General features: G+C 40.6%; 1 protein-coding gene across 2 annotated transcripts in view; it reads left to right on the forward strand.

Moving 5' to 3' along the window:
• The window catches only part of UBL3 (ubiquitin like 3), a 53,698-nt gene extending 33,532 nt beyond the window's left edge, over nt 1-20,166 (forward strand). Inside the window, exons 1-5 of one of the 2 annotated variants that reach the window (XM_072032647.1) lie at nt 6,294-6,326; nt 9,279-9,387; nt 13,335-13,421; nt 17,889-17,966; nt 18,409-20,166. In XM_072032647.1, the coding sequence (XP_071888748.1) occupies nt 6,309-6,326; nt 9,279-9,387; nt 13,335-13,421; nt 17,889-17,966; nt 18,409-18,461 (345 nt within the window). In that variant the 5' untranslated portion in view covers nt 6,294-6,308 and the 3' untranslated portion in view covers nt 18,462-20,166. Of the gene's footprint in view, nt 1-6,293; nt 6,327-9,278; nt 9,388-13,334; nt 13,422-17,888; nt 17,967-18,408 lie in introns of those variants that run through there. The other variant, XM_005018181.5, reaches the window with a different exon arrangement.
• Nucleotides 20,167-20,380: the final 214 nt, after the last annotated feature.

Genomic DNA, 20,380 nt, shown 5'->3' on the forward strand with positions numbered 1-20,380 from the left:
TCTGAGCTGTTAGTTCACAAAATAAGCATTCAGACTTAGATCTCCTCTTAAAGAAGAGATTGAACTGTCCTAGATAACGTTTAAAAGTACCGTGTAAACACTCCTTAAATCTACGAAATGTTGAATTATACGAGAATTAAATCCAAACTGTAGTGTTATCATTATTCACCTGTGAGCTTTGAATGCCAGCTGATAGCAGAAGGTGAAAGCAAGGTGATGGCCTTATCCAGTGGCAGCTGTTGAGAAAACACGGCAGGAAGGTCACACAGATGGCATGCACTGATCCCACTTCTGAAGCCTGGAGTCAAATGCCGGGATGTGTGTCACCAGGAGGCATTTTTAGGGAGATAAAGATCAGAAAAAAAAAAAAAAAAGAAATGAGCATCTTGTCTTCTCGCTCCTACTCATCAGCTTCTCTCGTATGCATCGTGACAGGATGCGCGGCGTTATTACTTCCAGTGTTTTGCAGTGCCTGGTTCACTGTGCTGGAGGGATCGCTACAGTGATCTCTACCAGAATTTCATGGTAATTTTCACTGCGTTGGTTTCTCCGTTCTGTGTTTTAGGCAGTTTATTTCAAAGTGCAGATGTGTTTATTCCAACAGTGCCCCGAAAGGATGAGCATTGAAAACAGCAGCCTTGGATGCTGTGTGGTTGACTCTCTGTGCCTGTTTTTCTACCTACTTATACTAAAGCCTAATTCTAAACCGTGGTCTTTTGTATCTTGTAAGTACATCTTATCACTGCAGTGGAATTAGGCAATTCTGTCATAACACGATAGAAATCTGTTTTGCATGAGCACGATGAAATTGCCCTGTCTCTGGCTGATGAGTTATCAGAGCAGGTCTTTATCTGAATCTTCCCTGTGCGAGTGGATTATGCAGACAGGCTGAGGGAGCTGCGGTTGTTCAGCCTGGAGAAGAGAAGGCTTTGGGGAGACCTTATGGTGGCCTTCCAGTACCTAAAGGGGGCTACAGGAAAGCTGGGGAGGGACTCTTTGTCAGGGTGTCGAGTGAAAAGACAAGGGGAGTGGTTTTAAATTAGAAAAGGGTAGGTTTAGATTAGGTATAAGGACGAAGTTCTTCCCTCAGAGGGTGGTGAGGCCCTGGCACAGGCTGCCCAGAGAAGCTGTGGCTGCCCCATCCCTGGAGGTGCTCAAGGCCAGGCTGGATGGGGCTTTGGGCAACCTGGTGTGGTGGGAGGTGTCCCTGCCCATGGCATGGGGGTGGGCTTTAAGGTCCCTTCCAACCCAAACCATCCTGTGATCCTATGAAGTATTAGATGGTAAAGTGCATGTAGGAAATCTCCGTCTTCCACTGGAACCCATTGCATTCTACTGGTTATTTCTGACAATATCCACATTAACTTAATTTGAAGAACAATGTTTCCTAGATATTTCTTCTTAAAAGGTAGCCCTTGAACTCACTTGGAGGACGCTGGTTAATGTATTGCCATTGTTCCAGTGTTACTTGAGCTGAAGTGAGGGCATGGATGAAGTGTGTCCGAGCACTGTGACTTCTAGTTCAAGAATGCCACAGTTTCTATAGAGACAGCTTGCTCTGTCACAGCTGCCGAGGTAAATACTGATAGGGTTTTGCTTTTCCCTCCTTTAAATAAAATTTGATTGTGCTTCGGGTTGGTTTCCTTTCCCATCACTTCAGCGTTCTCTGAAATTTGCTTAGTTCTTAGCAGTGCAAAGCTGTCTTAGTCAAGGCTTGTTTGATGTGAAACTGTTTACCCATAAAAATGTATTTGCTTCTCTTCGCAGTGATGTGAAGATGAGTGTGTCACTGGGGCTGGTTATGAACTTCACGTTAATCTTGAGTAGGGTGATGCAGGGTATTATCACACCTCTACAGCCCCGTGTTGGAGCCATCGTGCTATCACAAGTGGTACAGCTTTGGATGAGTTACGCGGGTCTGTCTGCCAGCTGGCAATGAAACCTCAGAGTTTTGTTCTGCCACGTTGACAATTTACGTCAATTTATGTCACTTCCCATAACATATGTCATTTTCTTTGCCCTGATATGAAGTAAACTTAATGTAGGTGCAGGGTAATAATTGTAAGGGTAGAAATAGTTGTTCATTTTACCTGGAGACCCTTCAAGTCGAGTCCAGAATCAAGGATCTCTTGTTCCTTTCAGGAGAGCTCTTGCATTGCCGGGCAGCACATTCATTCTCCTCCTTGCTCTTGTACTTTCTTCTCACTTCGTGTGCCTGTCTGTCAGTCTGTCTAACAGCCAGGCAGATTTGTAGCCAAACATTATTATTCTAGATGTCTGTCTCTTAAAATTTCCAAAAAGCTCTGAAAATCTTCAGCAGACTGCGTGGCAAAGTGACATTAGATCCAACAGTCACGAGCTGATACAGTTTGTATTCATATGAAATGGAAGAATAAACAAAACAGGAGCAAATACATCTCTGATACACCAAGGCTTTGGATTCCAAGGGTGTAAATGCTGATTAGGCTGCGTGTGTGGGGTCAGTATAAGGAGCATTGTCTGAAGAGTTTGCAGGCTTGCTGTTTCAAGTCAAAGCCATTAAAGGTATAAAATAGCTGCATGCAAAGTGAGTAAAAGGGTGGAGGGAGAGCCTTCGAAGTTGACAGGTAAATAACCACTTCAAGCAGGACACTGAGAAGGAGCAGAGAAGTGTAAAACAGCTCAAATTCACAATGTGTATTTACCAAAGTTAGATGATGACAGATTCATTATCCAGTTCTCTTTGGAAAGGTTGTTTTTCAGATGAGGAAAATGCAGAAGAGGTAAAAGTCTGGAACTCAGTGAGTAGCTGAAGTCATGTAGGAGAGGATTAGTCTGGGAAGGTGGATTGATGGAGTGTGTGACTTGGGTGAAGATGGTAAGATGCTGATGAAATCTGAGGATGAGAACTTGGAGGCATCAGAGAGGATCCGTGCCATCGTATGGAAAAGATTGGGTTATCTCAAAGGCTGAATTAATAGCAACAAAATTAATTGCATTAACATCAAAATATTCTGTACATAACGGGTGGTTAAGGTAGTGTAATGCAGATTTGAAGTTCTGTGTCACGGGATTGTCTGGACTGGAGAAGAGTATTGCAAAGTTACTGAAATGCAAACACGAGGCAGTTGTGGTCTTCGTGCGGAAAACGGAGAGGCATTTGCAATAGATTTAGGAAGGTTTATTATCGCTTCATAAATTCTTGATGATTTTCTCTGAAACGCTGTGTACAGTTCTAATCGTGCATACTTAAGGAAGATGAATCAAAGCTGAAGCAGATGCAGATGAAAGTGAATTGTAGAAGCACTCAGTGTGGAAAGGACCTTGAGAGGTCTCCAGCCCAGCCTGCTGCTGGAAGCAAGGTCACCTCTGCATGTGGACTGAATTCAGAGGAGGTCGCCTGGGGCTTTGTCATTCAGGTCTTGAAAATCCCCAAGCCAGAGCTTCCAGAGCATCTCCAGGTTACCTCTTTCACTGCTTCAATGTCCTCAGGGCAATTTTTTTTTCCTTATCTCATTTGCAAACCTGTTGTTCCCAAGACTCTTGTCTCTTGATCTTCTGTTTTGTACCTCAGTCAAACGGTCATCACGTCAGTGATTTCCCCATAGGTATCTGAAGGCTGCTCAGAGGTGCCCGCCAAGCCTCCGGGCTAACCGAGCCCTGTTTCCTTAACCTCTGCTGATGCGCTTCGGAGCCCTGAAGGCAGTGATCACACCAAGCCCGCCTGCTAATGAGGAAAGCCTTTGCTTGTTTGGTTTAGCAAGGTGTCCTCATCTGCAGATGGAGAATAAACCACCCAAACCCTAAGGGGACAAAACCCCGCTGTTATAACTGAAGCCTGAAGTAGGTCTGGCCAAGAATAAGGTTGTGCTGGGAACTGAAAGGAAGTTTCACTCAATAGGACAGCCAGGATCTGGAGCGTGTAAAAACTGAAATTCTCAATTTATGGATGGGGTTACATGAGATGGTATCTACCTTACAAGTGAACAGGAGTCTAGAACCTGCAGGATTGTCCTGACACGGCCTGTGTAATGCTGCTGTTTCACGTAGGCTCTTGTTCAGGCTTGGTTCAAGCTCTGAAGTGGATGGGGTGGAATTCAGTAAGTGGAGGGTGCTGTGTGGTGCTACGTGGTAGGGAACTAGCAGACAACTCTTTAGGCTGCAGTCATTAAGAAATTTCGGCTCACCTTTGGAGAGCAAGCTGCTTTTGTACAATTATGAACCTGAGCTAGGAAGTAAATGTGTTGGGTTTTGAAATGTGGAGCTTCAGAGTCCTTCTTTCTCACCTTTCCCCCCTCAGGTCCGCTCTTAATTTTTAATTAAAGCTTACATTTGCTTAAAAAAAAAAGATAAATTCTCATGTATGTATTTCAATCTTAAAAACAGCTGAACAAAAGCAATTAGTTTAAACTCAGGGTTGCATAGCACGCGGTGATACAATGCTTGTCCTCCTCTGTGTTTTAATTGTAAGATGGGAGGAATCTTAACCTGCTGCTGCAGCATGAAACTGATAAGAAAAATTGTTTAACTGAGTAGATGGGAGCCACTTAGCCAACAGAGTATTTCTTGATGATTGTAAATCCTTCATTTCTTGATGGTTAAGAGGCTTTCCATTTCTTTAACTTGGGCTGTGAAGTTAGAAGCACAGTGACATGAACAAACTCAATAACACAAAACACAACTTCTACATCTGCATCTAAATGACCCAAATTTTGTTCCAAAAGATGCAATTGCACAGCATTTGTTAATACATTCTTCTGTGCACAACCATTTTTATTACTATTATTTTAGTTTGTAGTATATAATCTTTGCAGTTGGTGCTGTAAGGCGTAGATGTGAGTTTATGGCCCTTATGCAACTCGCTGTAGCAAAAGGTTGGAATTGCCTTTGGTGTCCTAAAGAAAATATAAAAAAATAAATAAATCAGGACAGTTCCTGTTACATCCCCTGTAGAGAAGAAACTCGTCAGGGCCAAGGGAATCAGACAAGTATCTCAGACCAAGGCTCTTACAGTAAGGAAGGGAGAGGGGCTGTAGGCATATGATCTCAGATGATACAGGCACAAGTTCCTTGCAGACTTTTAACATAAGGTGTAGTGGTTTGAGCTACTCTGTATCCTAAGAGTCATTTTGGAACTTGAAATTTTTAAATTGGCTGCTTCTGAGTCAGAACTTCTCTGCCAAACCAAGACCTGTCTGTTCCTTCTTTCCATTATACGCACGTGCTCTTTTTTTTTTCCTTTTAGATATGGACTTCCATCAGTGGCCTTGTGCCAGAAGGTTTGTTTCAGATCCCCTCTAGTTTGTTTGAAGTGGGATTCTCAGGCGTACGGGGTGAGAAGTGCAGCAGTTGCAAGCAATTCACTTCGCAGTGCTCTGGAGGGGAAATAAGATTAGGCTCTAAATTTAAAGGCAAGTTTGGGGATTCTGTGTTTGAAACCCTTTGAGGTAACGTGATGTTCAACTGAAGATTAAGATTCCTTCGAGCCAAGATTAAGAAATATAAATACAGAGATATATTTATCTTATATATATGCATATATATAGACAAACATGCAAACTAAATGTGTCAGGGGCATGCTGTACTATAAATAAGAAAATACTTTAACCTTTTATTAGAGCAGCTGTTTCCTTGCACTTGATGCAACATCTGCGGGACTGATTTAAGGATTTATTTTGGGCTCCTTCTAATATTTGGTGAGACTTCTTGTTTCTTAATGAATGTATTCTTCCCCTGGTTTAGACATACTTTGTAGTGTATGCTGTAAAATTATTCATTCATGTTGATATTTGCCTTTACATTTGATAAAAAGATGATAGTCTTTTAGATATAGTCTGCAGCAACAAAAAAAAATCAGCACTTACTGGATTATCCGTCTTGTGGGGGTGGGAAGGAATTAATGTTTTTCACTTTTTTCCTGGTGCTTATATTGATTTTTGTATTTTTAATTAACGTCTGGAGATATGATTTAATCAAAATTTGAAGGAAGCAGCATTAGTTTTGGCTAGTTCTGTGATATACTTTTCCTTTCTGTGTTTACTTTAGTGTGCCTGCCAGTTTCAAAACACGGTAGCAAGAATAAAAAGAAATGAATCTCCTTAACGTTGTGCTAGCTGGAGAATAACTTCAGTTCTGTATCAGTGCTCTGCCATAATTATAAGTGTTGGGCATTACTAATAGTCTTTTTCTTTTAATCATCTCCTTGTAGGATGCAGATCCCGCAGTTCTAAGGAGCTGATAGGTTGGTGATAGAAACATTCGCTGCCTAGGAAAGCGTTCTCATCCTCAAAACATGTAATCCCCACCACAGATGAGCTCCACCCTGATAAATGAGATCAAATCCTCAGGTAGCCTGCAGAAAATCAGAGCTGGGGGATAGCTGGGCGACAGGGAGCAAGCTGGAGGGGATGAGGAGCTAGTTAGAGTAGGGGACACAGGCGTGAGGGGAGACAGGGAAGAGGAAGGCAAGCTGCTGGAGAAGAAATTTCGTCGTTTTATCCTCAACTGTGTACAGCAGACGCTGCTGCTGAATATTTGGGGTTGGTTTGTTTGTTTGTTAAACAGGCAGCCCATTCCCAAGTACAATAACAGCTTGTGACGCAGTCTAAACCTCCGAAATTTTTGGCAGTGTATCGGAGTTGTAATGAGATGCATTGACGCTTAAAGGATAATTAAAGATAATGAGGTATAGAGAAAGTGAAGTGGGAAGGCAGCGCGCTGCACTTCTGAAAGCCAGATGATGGCAGACTGACTTTCGATGAAAAGAACTGATTTTCTAAATAGAAATTGTTATAGTTTCATCTGGGTATGTACATAGCAGCCGATGCGATGCCAGATTGCAGACTGTTGGTTAAATAGGAGAAACTGGGATTTAGTAGAGAAAATGAGTGTATAAAGGGGCGAACATAAATGGCCTGACTGAGAGGAGGGGGAACTGGATCGGGGGAGCACATAATTGGAGTCACTGTGGATCAATTCTCTGATCACTTTTGCTTCATCTGACTCCGTGGCAAAGGTAAACATCAAGGGATGCTGCTGCTAAAATCTGTAGATAATGCGAAGTTCAAAAAATGTTCTCATTATAGAAGGAAAAGTGTGACGCAGAAACGTCTGGGTTATTTTGTAGGGTTCAGGCCCAGACATGAGGGAGATCCCAACCGTTTTTGTGGTTGCAGCGTAAGGTTTTGCCAACTTCTTTCCACCCGGACTCCTCCTTCCATTCTCTGGGAGACATGGAGCAGTAGGAATGGGGTGAAATTTGGAGCTTTAGGGTGTTACAGGCTCAGAGCCTAAATAATTGTGTGGATGAAGGTAGGTCAGGGTACAAAGCAGCCAGACTAACGGTGTGGTGAACTCTGAAGGAGGTGTGTGTCCTCCTGGGACACAGCCACAGGGGGTGTTCCCAGTAGATGCTGGTGGTGGTGGAACAAGCAGCTGGTGAGACATCGCTGGGTACGCTTCCGAAACAGTCACCTCTATGGAGAAAGAAAAAAAAAGACTGAAACATGCAGAGACAGGCAGCTGGGGTGAACGGGAAAATGGATATCTCGTTAGAGAAAGCTTGAAGAGCTCCTCTTGGGCAGTCCGACCAAAGAAATCGTCTGCGTAAGTGTTGGCTATAAATACACAGGTGGGGACTGCTGAGGCTGGGGGGAGCTATTTCAGCTGAAAGACAATAGAAGCAAAGCAACAAGTGGGCATCCTCTGGCCGCCGCTAAATTTAGGCGTAAAATTTGAAGTTGCAGTTGGGTTTTTGGAGTTGGTGGGGCTAGTTCCGAATTTTCTGAATGAGTTTCTGTGACCAAACAGCATTCCTGCAGCTTCAGTCCTCGGAGGCTTCTCGTGACGGGCAGGGATGACGTGGTGGGACTATGTGATGGTGGTGGCAGCATTTCCTCCGAAAAAAAGCAGCCACCTGGCATCTTCCCTGGGCTAACGGCACAGCTTCTGTTTTCTGATGGAGGTTACCAGGGGCATGGGAGGGGAACCGAGCCCTTTCATGTGGATTTGCCCTTGCTATGTTTGAAGTAGATGCTGAATTGTTTTTTGGAGGGATTGTTCTCTTCATTTTCTTTGATGAAATGTGCAGGATGATGGAGTCCTTAATTTTGGATGCCTCCACTAGATTCATAAAGATAGGTGGGATGAACCCAAGCCAAAGCATTTAGGAGGGAATAAATGATCTGTTTGGGATGTGGATGTGAAGCACCAAGGTATTCAACCGTGCAAAAGTCTTGAAAATTTGGTCATCACTGTACATTTTTCCTCTTGTATTTGACTCAGACAAAGAATTTCCCAAATTCCAATGAGAAAAGTTCTCTAGAATGAGGGACACAATATTTTTTTCCCAGTCTGATCTAGAAAAAAAGCATCCAAACAGTTGGGTTGCCCAAGTCTTGCTAAAAATTGATGGGATTTAGGCTTGTAGGCCAAAACACAAGGTACGTAGACTCCTTGTCATAGACATTGGGAAGCGCTGGCTACCCAAATACATTGTGTGGCCTTGTGGTTGCTTGAGAACCGGAATCTAATCTCTTTTGCATTGTAACTCGTGTCATAGTGTCTCTTTATACAGATTATTTTGATGCTATATGGAAAAAAGCAGTCAGTAACTTGCAGATAGAAGGGAGGACAACTGTAGCTGAAGATGCTGATGGTTAGATAAAGGAAATTGCTGATACACTGCGATGTGTTGTGACTTCATTTTACGTGGATCTCAGCAGTTTTACTTGTAGCATCACGGCAGCAATGGAATAAAGTTTTGGGTTTGAAAGAGATCTGTGGCGGCTGGGACCAAGGGAAGATGTTCAGTTCCTTGGGTGTTTTGTAGGAGGAGCAGTGGGTGAGATCTGGGCTGATAAATATCATACTAGAGGAGACTGACTCTAGAGCACACAGACTTTGCAGATGTGTATTTTTCAGTGCTGTGTGTAAAGGTTAATTCTTCACGTTCGTTTTTATTCAAGATGATATGTTGCTAGTGCTTCTGGCTGGAATTTCTTTATACTCTGCTGAAAGCTTTTTAATGTTGCAGTTGATTTGATCACTATCTATGGGAATCTTCTGGTGGTTAATGTCAAAAATGTCAGCCATAAGAATCTAATCTTCCTAGATTGCATAAACAAGATTTTATTGACCTATTTGTCCTTATATTTAACACCATCTAAAAGTGTATTGTCAGATCACTTTAGAAAAATCTTTTTTTCCAAAACATGACAGCTTATAATAACATTAAAAAAAAATAAATAAATAGTCTTTTTTTTTCCAGTTCCCTTCCTAATAATGCATTTTCTTTACAGATAAATTTGCGCCTCATCTTGGTGAGCGGGAAAACGAAAGAGTTCTTGTTCTCACCAAATGACTCTGCTGCAGATATTGCGAAGCACGTGTATGACAACTGGCCGATGGGTGAGTAGTTGTGTGCCTTTGGCATTTTACTGGCGAGTTCAAAGTTTCCCTGTGCTTTCAGGCTGAAGTCCTAATAAACCTGCCTCTGTTACCAACATTCAGATTATGTACGCTCATTGTGTATGTGGGCAGAGATTTATATAGAAATACAGCTGCCATCCTGCCTTCTTCCTGTGTCTTAGGTGGGGTAGACTTTTAGGTGTTTTGACTATTTCCTGTTTTTTTCCCTAAAACTTGCTTTCTCAGAGTGAAGTTACTACTTTCTCTCTATCTTTAGATTCTTTTCTTGGTCAGTTTTGGTAGCAGATGTAATAAGTGGAAGACCTTGAAGTGTTAGAGATATAAAACCTTTTATGTGAGGACAGCTAGTGGAAAGCATGGCGTGTCACAGGAATACATTAATGGTATTCAGCCTCAAGTTCTTCTCACTTACTACCTTATCTTGGAAAGGATCTGTGTTAATGATATTTTCCCAGGAAAAAAGTGTTATGTAAAAGAAGATTTTAAGAGGCATTAAAAGACGGGAGACTGAAGCTGTTTGTATAAATGTATTTGGTGTTATGCGGGAATATCAAACCAGGAAAATGGAATTGAAAACTAAGATGTTTATTCACATATGTGAATGGTTCCACAAAAACAAAGTCCTTCTGTTTTCCCTGAGTATGATTTCGTGGGAAAATAGCCAAAGCACAGGCATAGCCTTATATATGATGAAAGAAAATGCTTCCTTTGGTAGAGGACTTCATCTGGGTTACTATTTTGATGTGAAAAAGCCTGCTATTTATACAAACTCCAACACTGCGATATCTGTTCCTGTGGTGAGTTCCTCAAAGAGGTAGGACGGACAATAATCTATGCCATAAAGTTAGTGCTGATAAGCTGTATTTTAGGCCTTAAACTTGCTATCTTTGAGGTCAGGAAGAACAGGGGTTCGGGTGACTTGTTTGTTTGTTTTGGTGGGATGCAGTGTTACATGTTTAATAAAACACGAATGAAGAAGTTGGTAGTCCCAAGTATTAGATAGTGACGTTCAGCACTTTCACAGCAAGAAATCTGGTTGATGAAGGATTTTGTTGGAGCTGCTGCACATGTTTTAATGCAAGCCTGGAAAATGGTTGGCAGTGGCTGTTCTTTGGTTACATTTGTCTGAATTAGTAAAGACAACTGTGTTTCTCTTACCCAAGTTCATTCCTGAGCATGTGATCTTGCAATCTGACATCTGCATCCTACCTCTTCGTATGCAGGGCATTAAGCTCGGAAGCAAGGGGTTATTTCATGAGTTTGATTTGTGCTGCGGCATGTGATGAGGAAACCTTTGGTGAACTCAGTAGTTTAGGCTTGTGATGTGATACATCAAGTAATACTGAATACTGAAGGCAATAGTAATAATAAAGGTGATTTCATTCCACTACAGCAAAACAGATGCATTGGGTGGTGTTATAGCATTGCAATGAGCGTGTGTTGTGGGCTCGGTTCAGCTCTCCTTTATGCTAGTAAAGATTTAAGGCCAGTAAAGTCAGTGATTTTGGTGGATGTAATGCAGGTTGACAGAACATCACCAGAGATGAAAGTATTGCCACATTAGTGTTCTGTGAGTTTGTTCCTAATGTGGTCTACTCCTACTGCAACCTGAGGAGCTTGAAGGTTGCAGATGGAGTTTCTATCTAGGAGGAAACCCAGTCTGCAAAGTCTCATCTTTAAAGAAAACAAAAAGCAGAACTGGACGTAGAAGCATTGGTTCAAATACCTGGTGTCCCACAGGAGTGCTCTGAATTTTCTTGATGAATATTTAATTGCCTATGCAAAGAAGAATAACGTCAATGTAAAAGACACAGGAAAAAACTACTTGAGAAAAGTATGTGGGTTTTCACATGTTACTTGCCTACAGGCTATTTGCAGAGTGAGAGCACTCTTCTGTACCACAGCACTGAGAAATCCCAATGAGGACAAAAGTTTATGTCAAACAGAGGAAACGATTGTTTTTAGTGTCATTTTGACTTGTCACAATCTTATGAGGAAGAAAATTCATGAGATATCCTCAGTCATATGCCTAGCAAGCTTAAGGCCAAACTCTCCTCCAATTTTTGTAATGGAACTGTTAATTAAGGATTTCCTGACGGGTATTGGGGAATGCTGACTTAATTTCATGTACAAATCTAGGTAGGTTTCCTGTTCCCTGCCTTCCTTTCTTCTAGACAGTGTTAAAAGATAATTTTTGTACAGTGGTTATCTGCTATATTTTTAAAAATAACAAATTTTAAAAGCCTAGGTAAATATTTTTTCCTTTAGTCATCATCGGTGGAATTTGGAAATGGAAAAGGTGTCAGAAAGAAATGTTTCGGACTGTGAGCCAAGAAGCAAAAATTAAAAGAATGGGCAAATTGGCAGGTTAACAGTGAGGAAATACCTGTGCCAAAACACAGTCTGTTGTCTTCTGGTTGCTGTTTTATATCGCTATGGTCCTGTAAATTGGCTTCTCTTCACAGCCCTAGTCTCTGTGGAGTTCAGATGCAACAGAGTAAAAAGAAAGAAAGAAACCAATACCTTGCAAAAAATAAATAGTTTGTCCTAGCAGCGTGGTAATTCCGATCCTTGGTTGTCTTCCCAGCACAGCAAAAATGGCTCGTGCAAGACAGTCGCATCAGGCGACGAGTGGAGATAATTGCAATTCAGATGGCTTTGGCTGCCGAATTTTACCCCAGCTGCTACCCCAGGCCCGCTGCAGCAGCCTCACGCCCCTGGGCTCTCCTCGGCCTCCCCCATGCTCTCCTTCACTCCAGGGCCTCTTCTATGCTCCCCACGGCACTGCCTTCTGTTTTAAATGCTTCCCTGTCTCCCCTTTTCAGTTCCTCTCCTTTTGTGGGGCCAGTTGCCGCTGTCCATGTGCTAATTGTATGTTCCCAGTAAGCAGGTCGGTGTCTGTCTGTCCTGATCCCTTGCTGAATATTCATTTTCATATAAAAATGCTACAAAAGCAGCAAAAAATCACGTCTGTGAGCAGCTGTTACCAGGTAGCTGGTCAGCTACGGAGCAGAAGACACTACTCCCGGAGAGAGGCCATTTAAATTCGGCGTTTAAAGGTTTTTATGGTACTTATTCTGAAAGCAAAGTGCAGATGTATTTGTTTTTCACATTGTGACGGGGAACAGCGAAGGAGTGGGAAGCGATCATCTCAGCTTATAAATGATTTATTGCAGCCGAGGCGTTATGGGAAACGCATTATAGGAAAATGCAGGCTTGTTTTTCCCGAATCACCGTTCTCCCCATGAAACCATATCCAGCTTGTTCTTGGAGAAGTTCCTTAAAATACACCCGTAAAAGCCTCCTCTGTTCGGCCTCCCCGCAGCCGCTGTCAGGTCGGGGGCTGCTCAGTTCACTGCCGCCTCTGGACACGGAGCTGGCTCAATCTGGTCGGCATCGAGCACCGCCGAGCTGACCATGCTGGGCTTGGGGCTCTGTGATCTGGGAATCCTCTTTCAGACGACTGATCATGTGTACTTCAGCTCTGCGTGTGGCTGCAGAGAGGCTCGGGCTAGGCAGGGAACTGGAGAGGATGAGTGTGGCTCCAGGATGGAGCCCCTGGACTGGAAGAAATCAAGGCAATTTTAGCAAAGTGGGCGTTAAGCCTCGGTGTAAACAGGAAGCAATTTGCTCTTAAAAGTATCTCATGCGGGGCTTGTGTGTATGTTAAATAGCTCATGTGATCTGTGAGTTCATAATATTTATATTTATAGGCATAGAATTAGGGGATTCCAATGCTCAATATCAACAAATACATTTAAGAATAACTTTCAGGAGTGAATTGTCTTTCTGTATGTTTAGTCTATGCTCTCTGCAGTGTTTCATGCAAGAAAATCCTCTCCTAGGTTTTCTTCTTAAGTAAAGGTGAGAAATAACCAAAGATATTGTCATTACAACCTAACTGTGGAAATTCTCTTCCTTTTCAGACTGGGAAGAAGAGCAAGTCAGCAGTCCAAATATCTTGCGGCTTATTTATCAAGGGAGGTTTCTTCATGGCAATGTGACACTAGGAGGTATGAAAATGATTTCCATTATCCATGTTACAGCCAGGCAAAGGGGATTTTTTTTACAATGCAGTAAATACTAATTTGGTGTTGAAGATCACAATATGACTTGCTGCATGCTATTTTGCTTTGGCACAGGATGACATTGCATTTTATCTTGCATATTTTTCCATCTTGTTATGACTAGTTAAACTCTGGGATGTACCAATTGGCGAGTCAAGCCTCCTCTTGCATTAAGAGGCAGTAATGTTGCTTTTATCTGTTGTCTTCCTAAATAGAATATTTTTTCCACTTCTCTTACACTGTATTTGAGGGCAAGTTACTACATAAATGTCTCAAGTGCTTCAAAATATTTTCTAAAGATTATGGTAATTGGCTAAACAATGCTTCAAACCGTAGTGCAATGAAGAAAGACACCCTATGAATGAGAATGAGGGGAAGCATTCTTGATGTCCAGTGCTCTCCCAGGGATACAATTGCATAGTTATGTGAAAACAAAAGTAAATGGCTTCGCTTTGGATGCTAAGGAAATACAATTCAATTATGCCCCCTTGTGGCAAGTGTTTTCATGCAATTACACTCGCTTGGTGGGTATCTTGGATGGAAATCTGACACAAATTTGTTGCAATCTTTCCCTTTATCAATCAAAGTTGCCTCTCTGAGCAATTTCAAAAGCAAATTATTCAAAGGGACCTGGGCAGCCTGAGAAGTGGGCCCGTGTGGACTGATGAGGTTCAACAAGTGCAAGTGGAAGGTGCTGCACTGGGGCAGTCAGTCCCAGCCATGAGCACCATGAGTGCTGCATCCAGGGCTGCCCCCCCCAGCACCAGAAGGATGTGGGGCTGTTAGAGTGAGTCCAGGGGAGAGGGGGCCACAAAGATGGTCAGAGCTGGAGCACCTCTCCTATGGGGACAGGCTGAGGGAGCTGGGGATGTTCAGCCTGGAGAAGAGAAGGCTCTGGGGAGACCTCACTGCAGCTTTTCAGTACTTAAAGGGGGCTTATAAAAAAAGATGGAGAGCATATTTTTGCTCAGTCAGATAGTGACAGGACAAGGGGGAATGGCTTTAAACCAAGAGGGTAGATTTAGATTAGGTATAAGGATGAAATTCTTCCCTCAGAGGGCGGTGAGGCCCTGGCACAGGCTGCCCAGAGAAGCTGTGGCTGCCCCATCCCTGGAGGTGCTCAAGGCCAGGCTGGATGGGGCTTTGGGCAACCTGGTGTGGTGGGAGGTGTCCCTGCCCATTATAGGATCACTAATGAATTGTTTCTGAAGTCCAACTGAACCTGAAAGGAGTATTTTTTGACTGCTTACGGTGGCCTTTCCCTTAAGAAATGACTGGGATGATTCAACCCTTGATTTTCTTTCTGATGTTACTGGTGTTGGTTGGTTCAAATGGGTTTACTCTCCATATAAATCAATTTTTAATCCTGCTGTATATACTGACAAGATCATCGTCAATTCAGCTGAGAGAACTATGTAATTCTTATCTCTTCAATTACCTGGTGCCAATGAGCACAGCTAGTAGAAGTTAAGGAAGCAGTTGAGACAAGTGTTATAAATTTTGGTTCATCTCTGAGAGTACAGACATGAGATTTGTCATACATTTTTCCAGGCAAGTACAGCTAAGTGGGACTTTCTTTACTAATCATCTCTAGGTGTTGTTCTTGACTACCAGTGCTTGTTTCCTTTACTGATACCTGTCTAAATCTGAAGCAATCTTGAATGTTTGTTTAACAAGTAAGGCTGAAAAATAATAGCTGCGTGCTATTGACTCTTGCATCAGCTCAGATCCCCGCATTTTGGACACTTACTTGAGTTCAGGGCTTTTTAGTTCACTGTTAATCATTCAAGCGTTGCAATTTAATCATCATGATTTTACCCTGAGGATCAGACATGTATGTTAATATTTCTCAAAGATCTTTCTGTTGCTGCATTGCTTTAATAAAAAAAAAAATAATCCTAAAACACTGGCTTCAGTTTGAACAAATTTATCTGGAGTAAGATAACAGCTGAAAGGGCAATGGCGATTCATGATTGCCTGAAAAGACTTTAGGACTTCAAAGTTACTGCCAATAACCCCAAGTGAACTGGCTATTTTTAAAAGAAAGGGAAAAAAAAGCTTTCTTGTTAAATACAAGACATATTTAGTTTCTTGTGCTGTCATCATACAGTTCCATTAGGCTTTTCTGTTTGCAGCTCTGTGTAACTGCTGTAGCACACAGTGCTTTATTTGCTTTGGGTGATTAGGAAATATTGACTGGAATTTGGACTTACTGTGTACTGAAGGTCGCTTTATCAACCAGCGAAACAAGAGTTTCCAAGGAAACAGCTTGTTGTGCGTTTTTTAAAGAGGAGACCACTTTCAATCCCATTTAAAATGATATTGTAACGCTCTAGTCATAACCTGACACGTGGGTAAGATTTGAGACCCTTTTAAAGGGAGACGCCTCAAAAAATGACAGGTAAATAGGAAAGACTGGCTTTTGAGTGGAAAAAATGTATTTCAGAGAAACCATTTCTTCTGCCACCTTTCTGAATGGGCTGTCACTACAGGAGCAGCTGAGCTAATGGCATTGCGAGCGGGAAGGAGATTGAGATGTCTCTGCAGAGCTTGCCGTGCCTCTGCCTGGGGTGCTGGAGCCACCACTTGCCTCCTGCCTGCGCGAAGGGCTGGGGAGGAAGCAGGGCAGAGTTTGTTGTTCAGCCTCCAACAGGAAATCTTACCCTTCAGTTAAATGCTTTGCAGGTTGTGCCTGAAGTGATACATCTGAAATAGTTAGGGAGGTGACAGCCCTATTTGTCTTGTTAGGTAGTGGCAGAATGTTTTTACTTGCATGGCATGCACATACCAAAAGAGGGTGAAAAGAAAATTCTGATGGTAAAAACTCTGAAATAAAAGCAGGATTACATAGATGAGAAAGGAATGAAGTAAAGTTTTGCTTTAAGTAAGGTGAAGGGAGTAAAGAGCAGAGATGATAGAAGGAAAGGGTTACTGAGCATAGGTGAAGGTGCTCTCTTTCTTTCACAGTGCTCCAAAGAAAGCAACTGTTGGAAATTGCTAATAAGAACTTGCGCGAACTATGCAAACTATTAGCTGAAATGAATTAATTAAAATATTAGCATACTTCTTACTTGATTACTGTAAATAATTAATCTCCACAGCTCACTAATCAAGTCTCCTTGAGCGTCTTGATATTATATAAGATGTCCCTAATGTGATTAGTTCATAAAATCTTGGTCTGTCCTGGGTCTAAGAGTTTCTGTAATGAAAAGAAGACTTTTATACTGAGTTTAACATGCTCTTAACATATTCTTTTCTGTGATACAATGAAAACTCTGAATCGAGTACCCAAAATACTTCATCCTTGCCAAACTTTAATCAAGCAATAGCTTCTAGTTGCAGGCACAGGGCAGTTCTTCAGGTAAACTAAGTGATGTTCAGATCTGATTTTTTTTTTTTCCCCTAGACAGCTCTTCCCACAGCACAGCTACGTGAGAGAAGTTTATCTGTGTACTCCTCCATGTTTACACCAGTACCGTAATTGTGACTTGATTTTTTTTTTTTTTCAAAGACATAGGCCATAAAAATGAGTTAGTGGCATTGTTGCAGCTGGGCTTGTATTGAATGTAAGAAGTAAGGAAATACTACGTTGTGTATTTTACTACTGAATGCTGGATGTATGCTGTAGTGATTAAAATGAATAAAAGGATTTTCTCTTCAGTTACCTTCAGGTTTATTGGACTTTCGTTATTCATTTATTCACTTAAAATGATTTGGTGCACCGTATGTGAAAATATTAGTTGTAAATTGAATTTAAGAGGAAAAATTCTAGTCGAGGCAAAATGATTTGTGTGCTTAGGCTTAAGTTCTTGTTACATTTATCATTTTTTCCCTTTATAAATGGGGGAACAAGCTTCAAAGAATGCATCTTTGCATTGCATTTCTCAGAAAAATAATCAAGAAAGTTGTTTAGTCTTAGGATGAGGCATGAGGAAATGTAACTAAAATAAAGAACTCATTAAAACAAACATTCAGAAATCCACATCATGGATCTAAGCATATTTTTGGAGAATCTGTTTTTCAGCAGTGGGTTTTATGTTATGGGTGTCTTAGAACTAACAATTTGCTGGTCAACCTAGCTGTTTTTTTCCATCCTTATGAATAAAGGGCACGTTAAAGCACCTGAGTCTTGGTCTTCCGCTTTTACTCAGAAGAAGGAAGCTAAACTTCATAACAGGGATCTCAGACCTCCAAGAACACCACGTTTTAAGTGATTATTATCAGGTTCTAAGACTGTAATCTGCAAAGCTTTAGTCAGAATGCCTTTATAGATTTATTTAATAAGCAATTCAAACCTAACAGTATGAACTTTTTGAACAGATGCTAATCCAATCAACATTCGTTTCAATTGGGTGTTTTGAAGAAGCAAATCTACTGTAACGTATTAGTAAATCTCCCTTTCTCCTTTTGCAGCATTAAAACTTCCTTTTGGCAAAACAACAGTGATGCATTTGGTGGCTAGAGAGACATTGCCAGAACCAAATTCTCAAGGTACGCTGTGCAACAGAGGTACTTCTCACTCAATTATGTGGCAAAATAGTCAAATATCTTACAGGCTTTGAGTATTTCATAGTAGAGAAAAGTCCTTGTGGTCTTGTGAAGCAAGTATTGGAATGCTTTTGTACATCTTCCTTATAGAAGACTAAGAAATTGCTTCTCTTTTTTAGCATTTATGTAAAAAAAAAAAATATATATATATATATATCAAAAAATTACTCAAACCTTAAAAGCTCTGTTTTTATTGTTAAAAAGATGTTCTTGATTTACTTTCATCATTTTGTTATTTTATGTATGCATGGGGATAATAATGATAAGCACATAAATATCTTCACTAAAAATAGTAAGACATTCTTCAATCAAGTCTATTCATGCACAAAACCACCTAATCATTTTAGAAGCGGCTTCTAAGCAAAACTTTCTTCTTGTTCCACAGGTCAAAGGAACCGTGAAAAAACTGGAGAAAGCAATTGCTGTGTAATCCTGTAAACCTTGTTAGCTTTACCTGCTAAGTGTGATGTAATATAGTCTTTGTCTTTCATGCTGCTGGAATAGAAGAGGCCCTACCTTGCTTCAAACACCTGTAGGAAGAGCCTGTCTGTAAATCCATGGAACTGAAATATTACACGAACACTGTCTCATTAGTCTTTTTTTTAAGGAGAAAGATCTATGAACACTTTCATTGTGTTTGTTTTTTTTTTAATTCCTGCTTTTTGTTTGTTGAATAATCTTATTATACATTGGTTCTTGAACAAATTTGATCTCCAGAAAAATTAATGTGTTCTTTTCCATAGCAGGAATCATTTTGCTGCCAGAGAAATGTCCATTAACCGGGTCTAACTATAGTCAAGCTTTCTAGATGCAATTTGCACTAAATATGGTTGACAGTCTATTTCTCATCAACAATCTTTAACAATATTTGAGATACCTAGTAATAACCTACAATGCAACACTGGAAAATAGTATATCTATAATTAAAGCAAATCTCATTTTTGGCCAAATCAAAGGAAAAACTGTTAAGTCCATTCTACCTGAGTCAACCTTGGTGGCCGAACTGGCACAGAATACTAACTAAACCGAGTCTAACTATATATATTTTCACTACGACAAACAAAAAAAACTATGTGCCTGTAATTTAAAAGCACTCTGTAGAGGGCTGATGAAACTAATTTTTTTCGTTACTGCGTGCACTCTATCTCGTGCGTTAGGTGAGTGCTTAATTCAGACAGCACAAACAAGTGCAGAGAGTGCATTTCCTAGCCTTAATATGGGAGGGGTAATTTCCTGTAGTTCATAGGCTTTTATTATTGTGCATAAATGTTAGAAAACATCATTTACTAATCAATTTTATGTATTTGAATATTGGCAATTGGTGTTTTTCAGTCACTTTCTCATCTGTACCTTAGTGTCCAGTGTCATGCTTACTCATTAGAGACTTCAAAAGAATTATTAAAGTTTAAAAAGCAAAAAGAAAAACCTCTGCCATAGTACTAGTTTTATTTCTTTACGTAATCTGCATTTGGTATTAGTGCTTGCAATTGTATTAAAATCAAAAGCTGAGTTTTGAAGGCATACGTAATTAAAAAAGGATGCCATTCTTTCATTTCATATCAATAATTTAAACATTGATATGCTAAAGAAATTTGCACAGCACTAAAGCATGAGCTAGTTTCATCTAAACCTGTAAAAATAATAATAAAAAAAAATTAAAAAATAAAAGATTTTATATTTTTTTCACTGGGGAGGAATTCTTCCTGGCTGAAATTACAAATATGTGTAGAATATATTTAATAAAAATCTTATAAAATACATAACTATAGAAGTTAAATATAGATTGGCGTGTAGTATAATAGAACAATATTCCATATAAATAGCTTTAGCCTTTAAAGAAAGTCACAGGTTGACATTGTGTTCTGTACTTAAGTGTCCACAACTCCTACAGATGTTCTGTGTAATCGTTTTTTCGAATGATTGGCATCATTCAAATGTAATCAGATTATTTTACCCATTGTTACTGCTTTGATGAAATGCTTTATATGCAGTAGATTTACAAAAATATTGTTCATACTGATCAGAATTAAATTTGTATAGAGCAGAGTTTTAAAACAAATTGTAAATAGCACTAAACATTTTCTTTCTGCAACCTGTACTGATAGACTCCTCTGTAAACTAAATAAAAGAATATTGTAGTGCATCTCGGTGGTGTTTTAAGGGTTGTGACTTGGTCTGTAACTAGTTTTAATAATACTTCCTAATCTGGAAGCTAATAAGGACTCCATTTTACTTAAAAAAATAAAGAGGAGGGAGGGAGTAAAAACTCCTAGTGGGATTTATCACTTCAGTTTTGATTCACTAGCATGTTGACTTCAGATTCTGAGCTCTTAAAATGCTCAGTGACTACTCTTCAG

Source organism: Anas platyrhynchos, chromosome 1, assembly GCF_047663525.1.
Source record: "Anas platyrhynchos isolate ZD024472 breed Pekin duck chromosome 1, IASCAAS_PekinDuck_T2T, whole genome shotgun sequence".
NCBI lineage: Eukaryota > Metazoa > Chordata > Aves > Anseriformes > Anatidae > Anas > Anas platyrhynchos.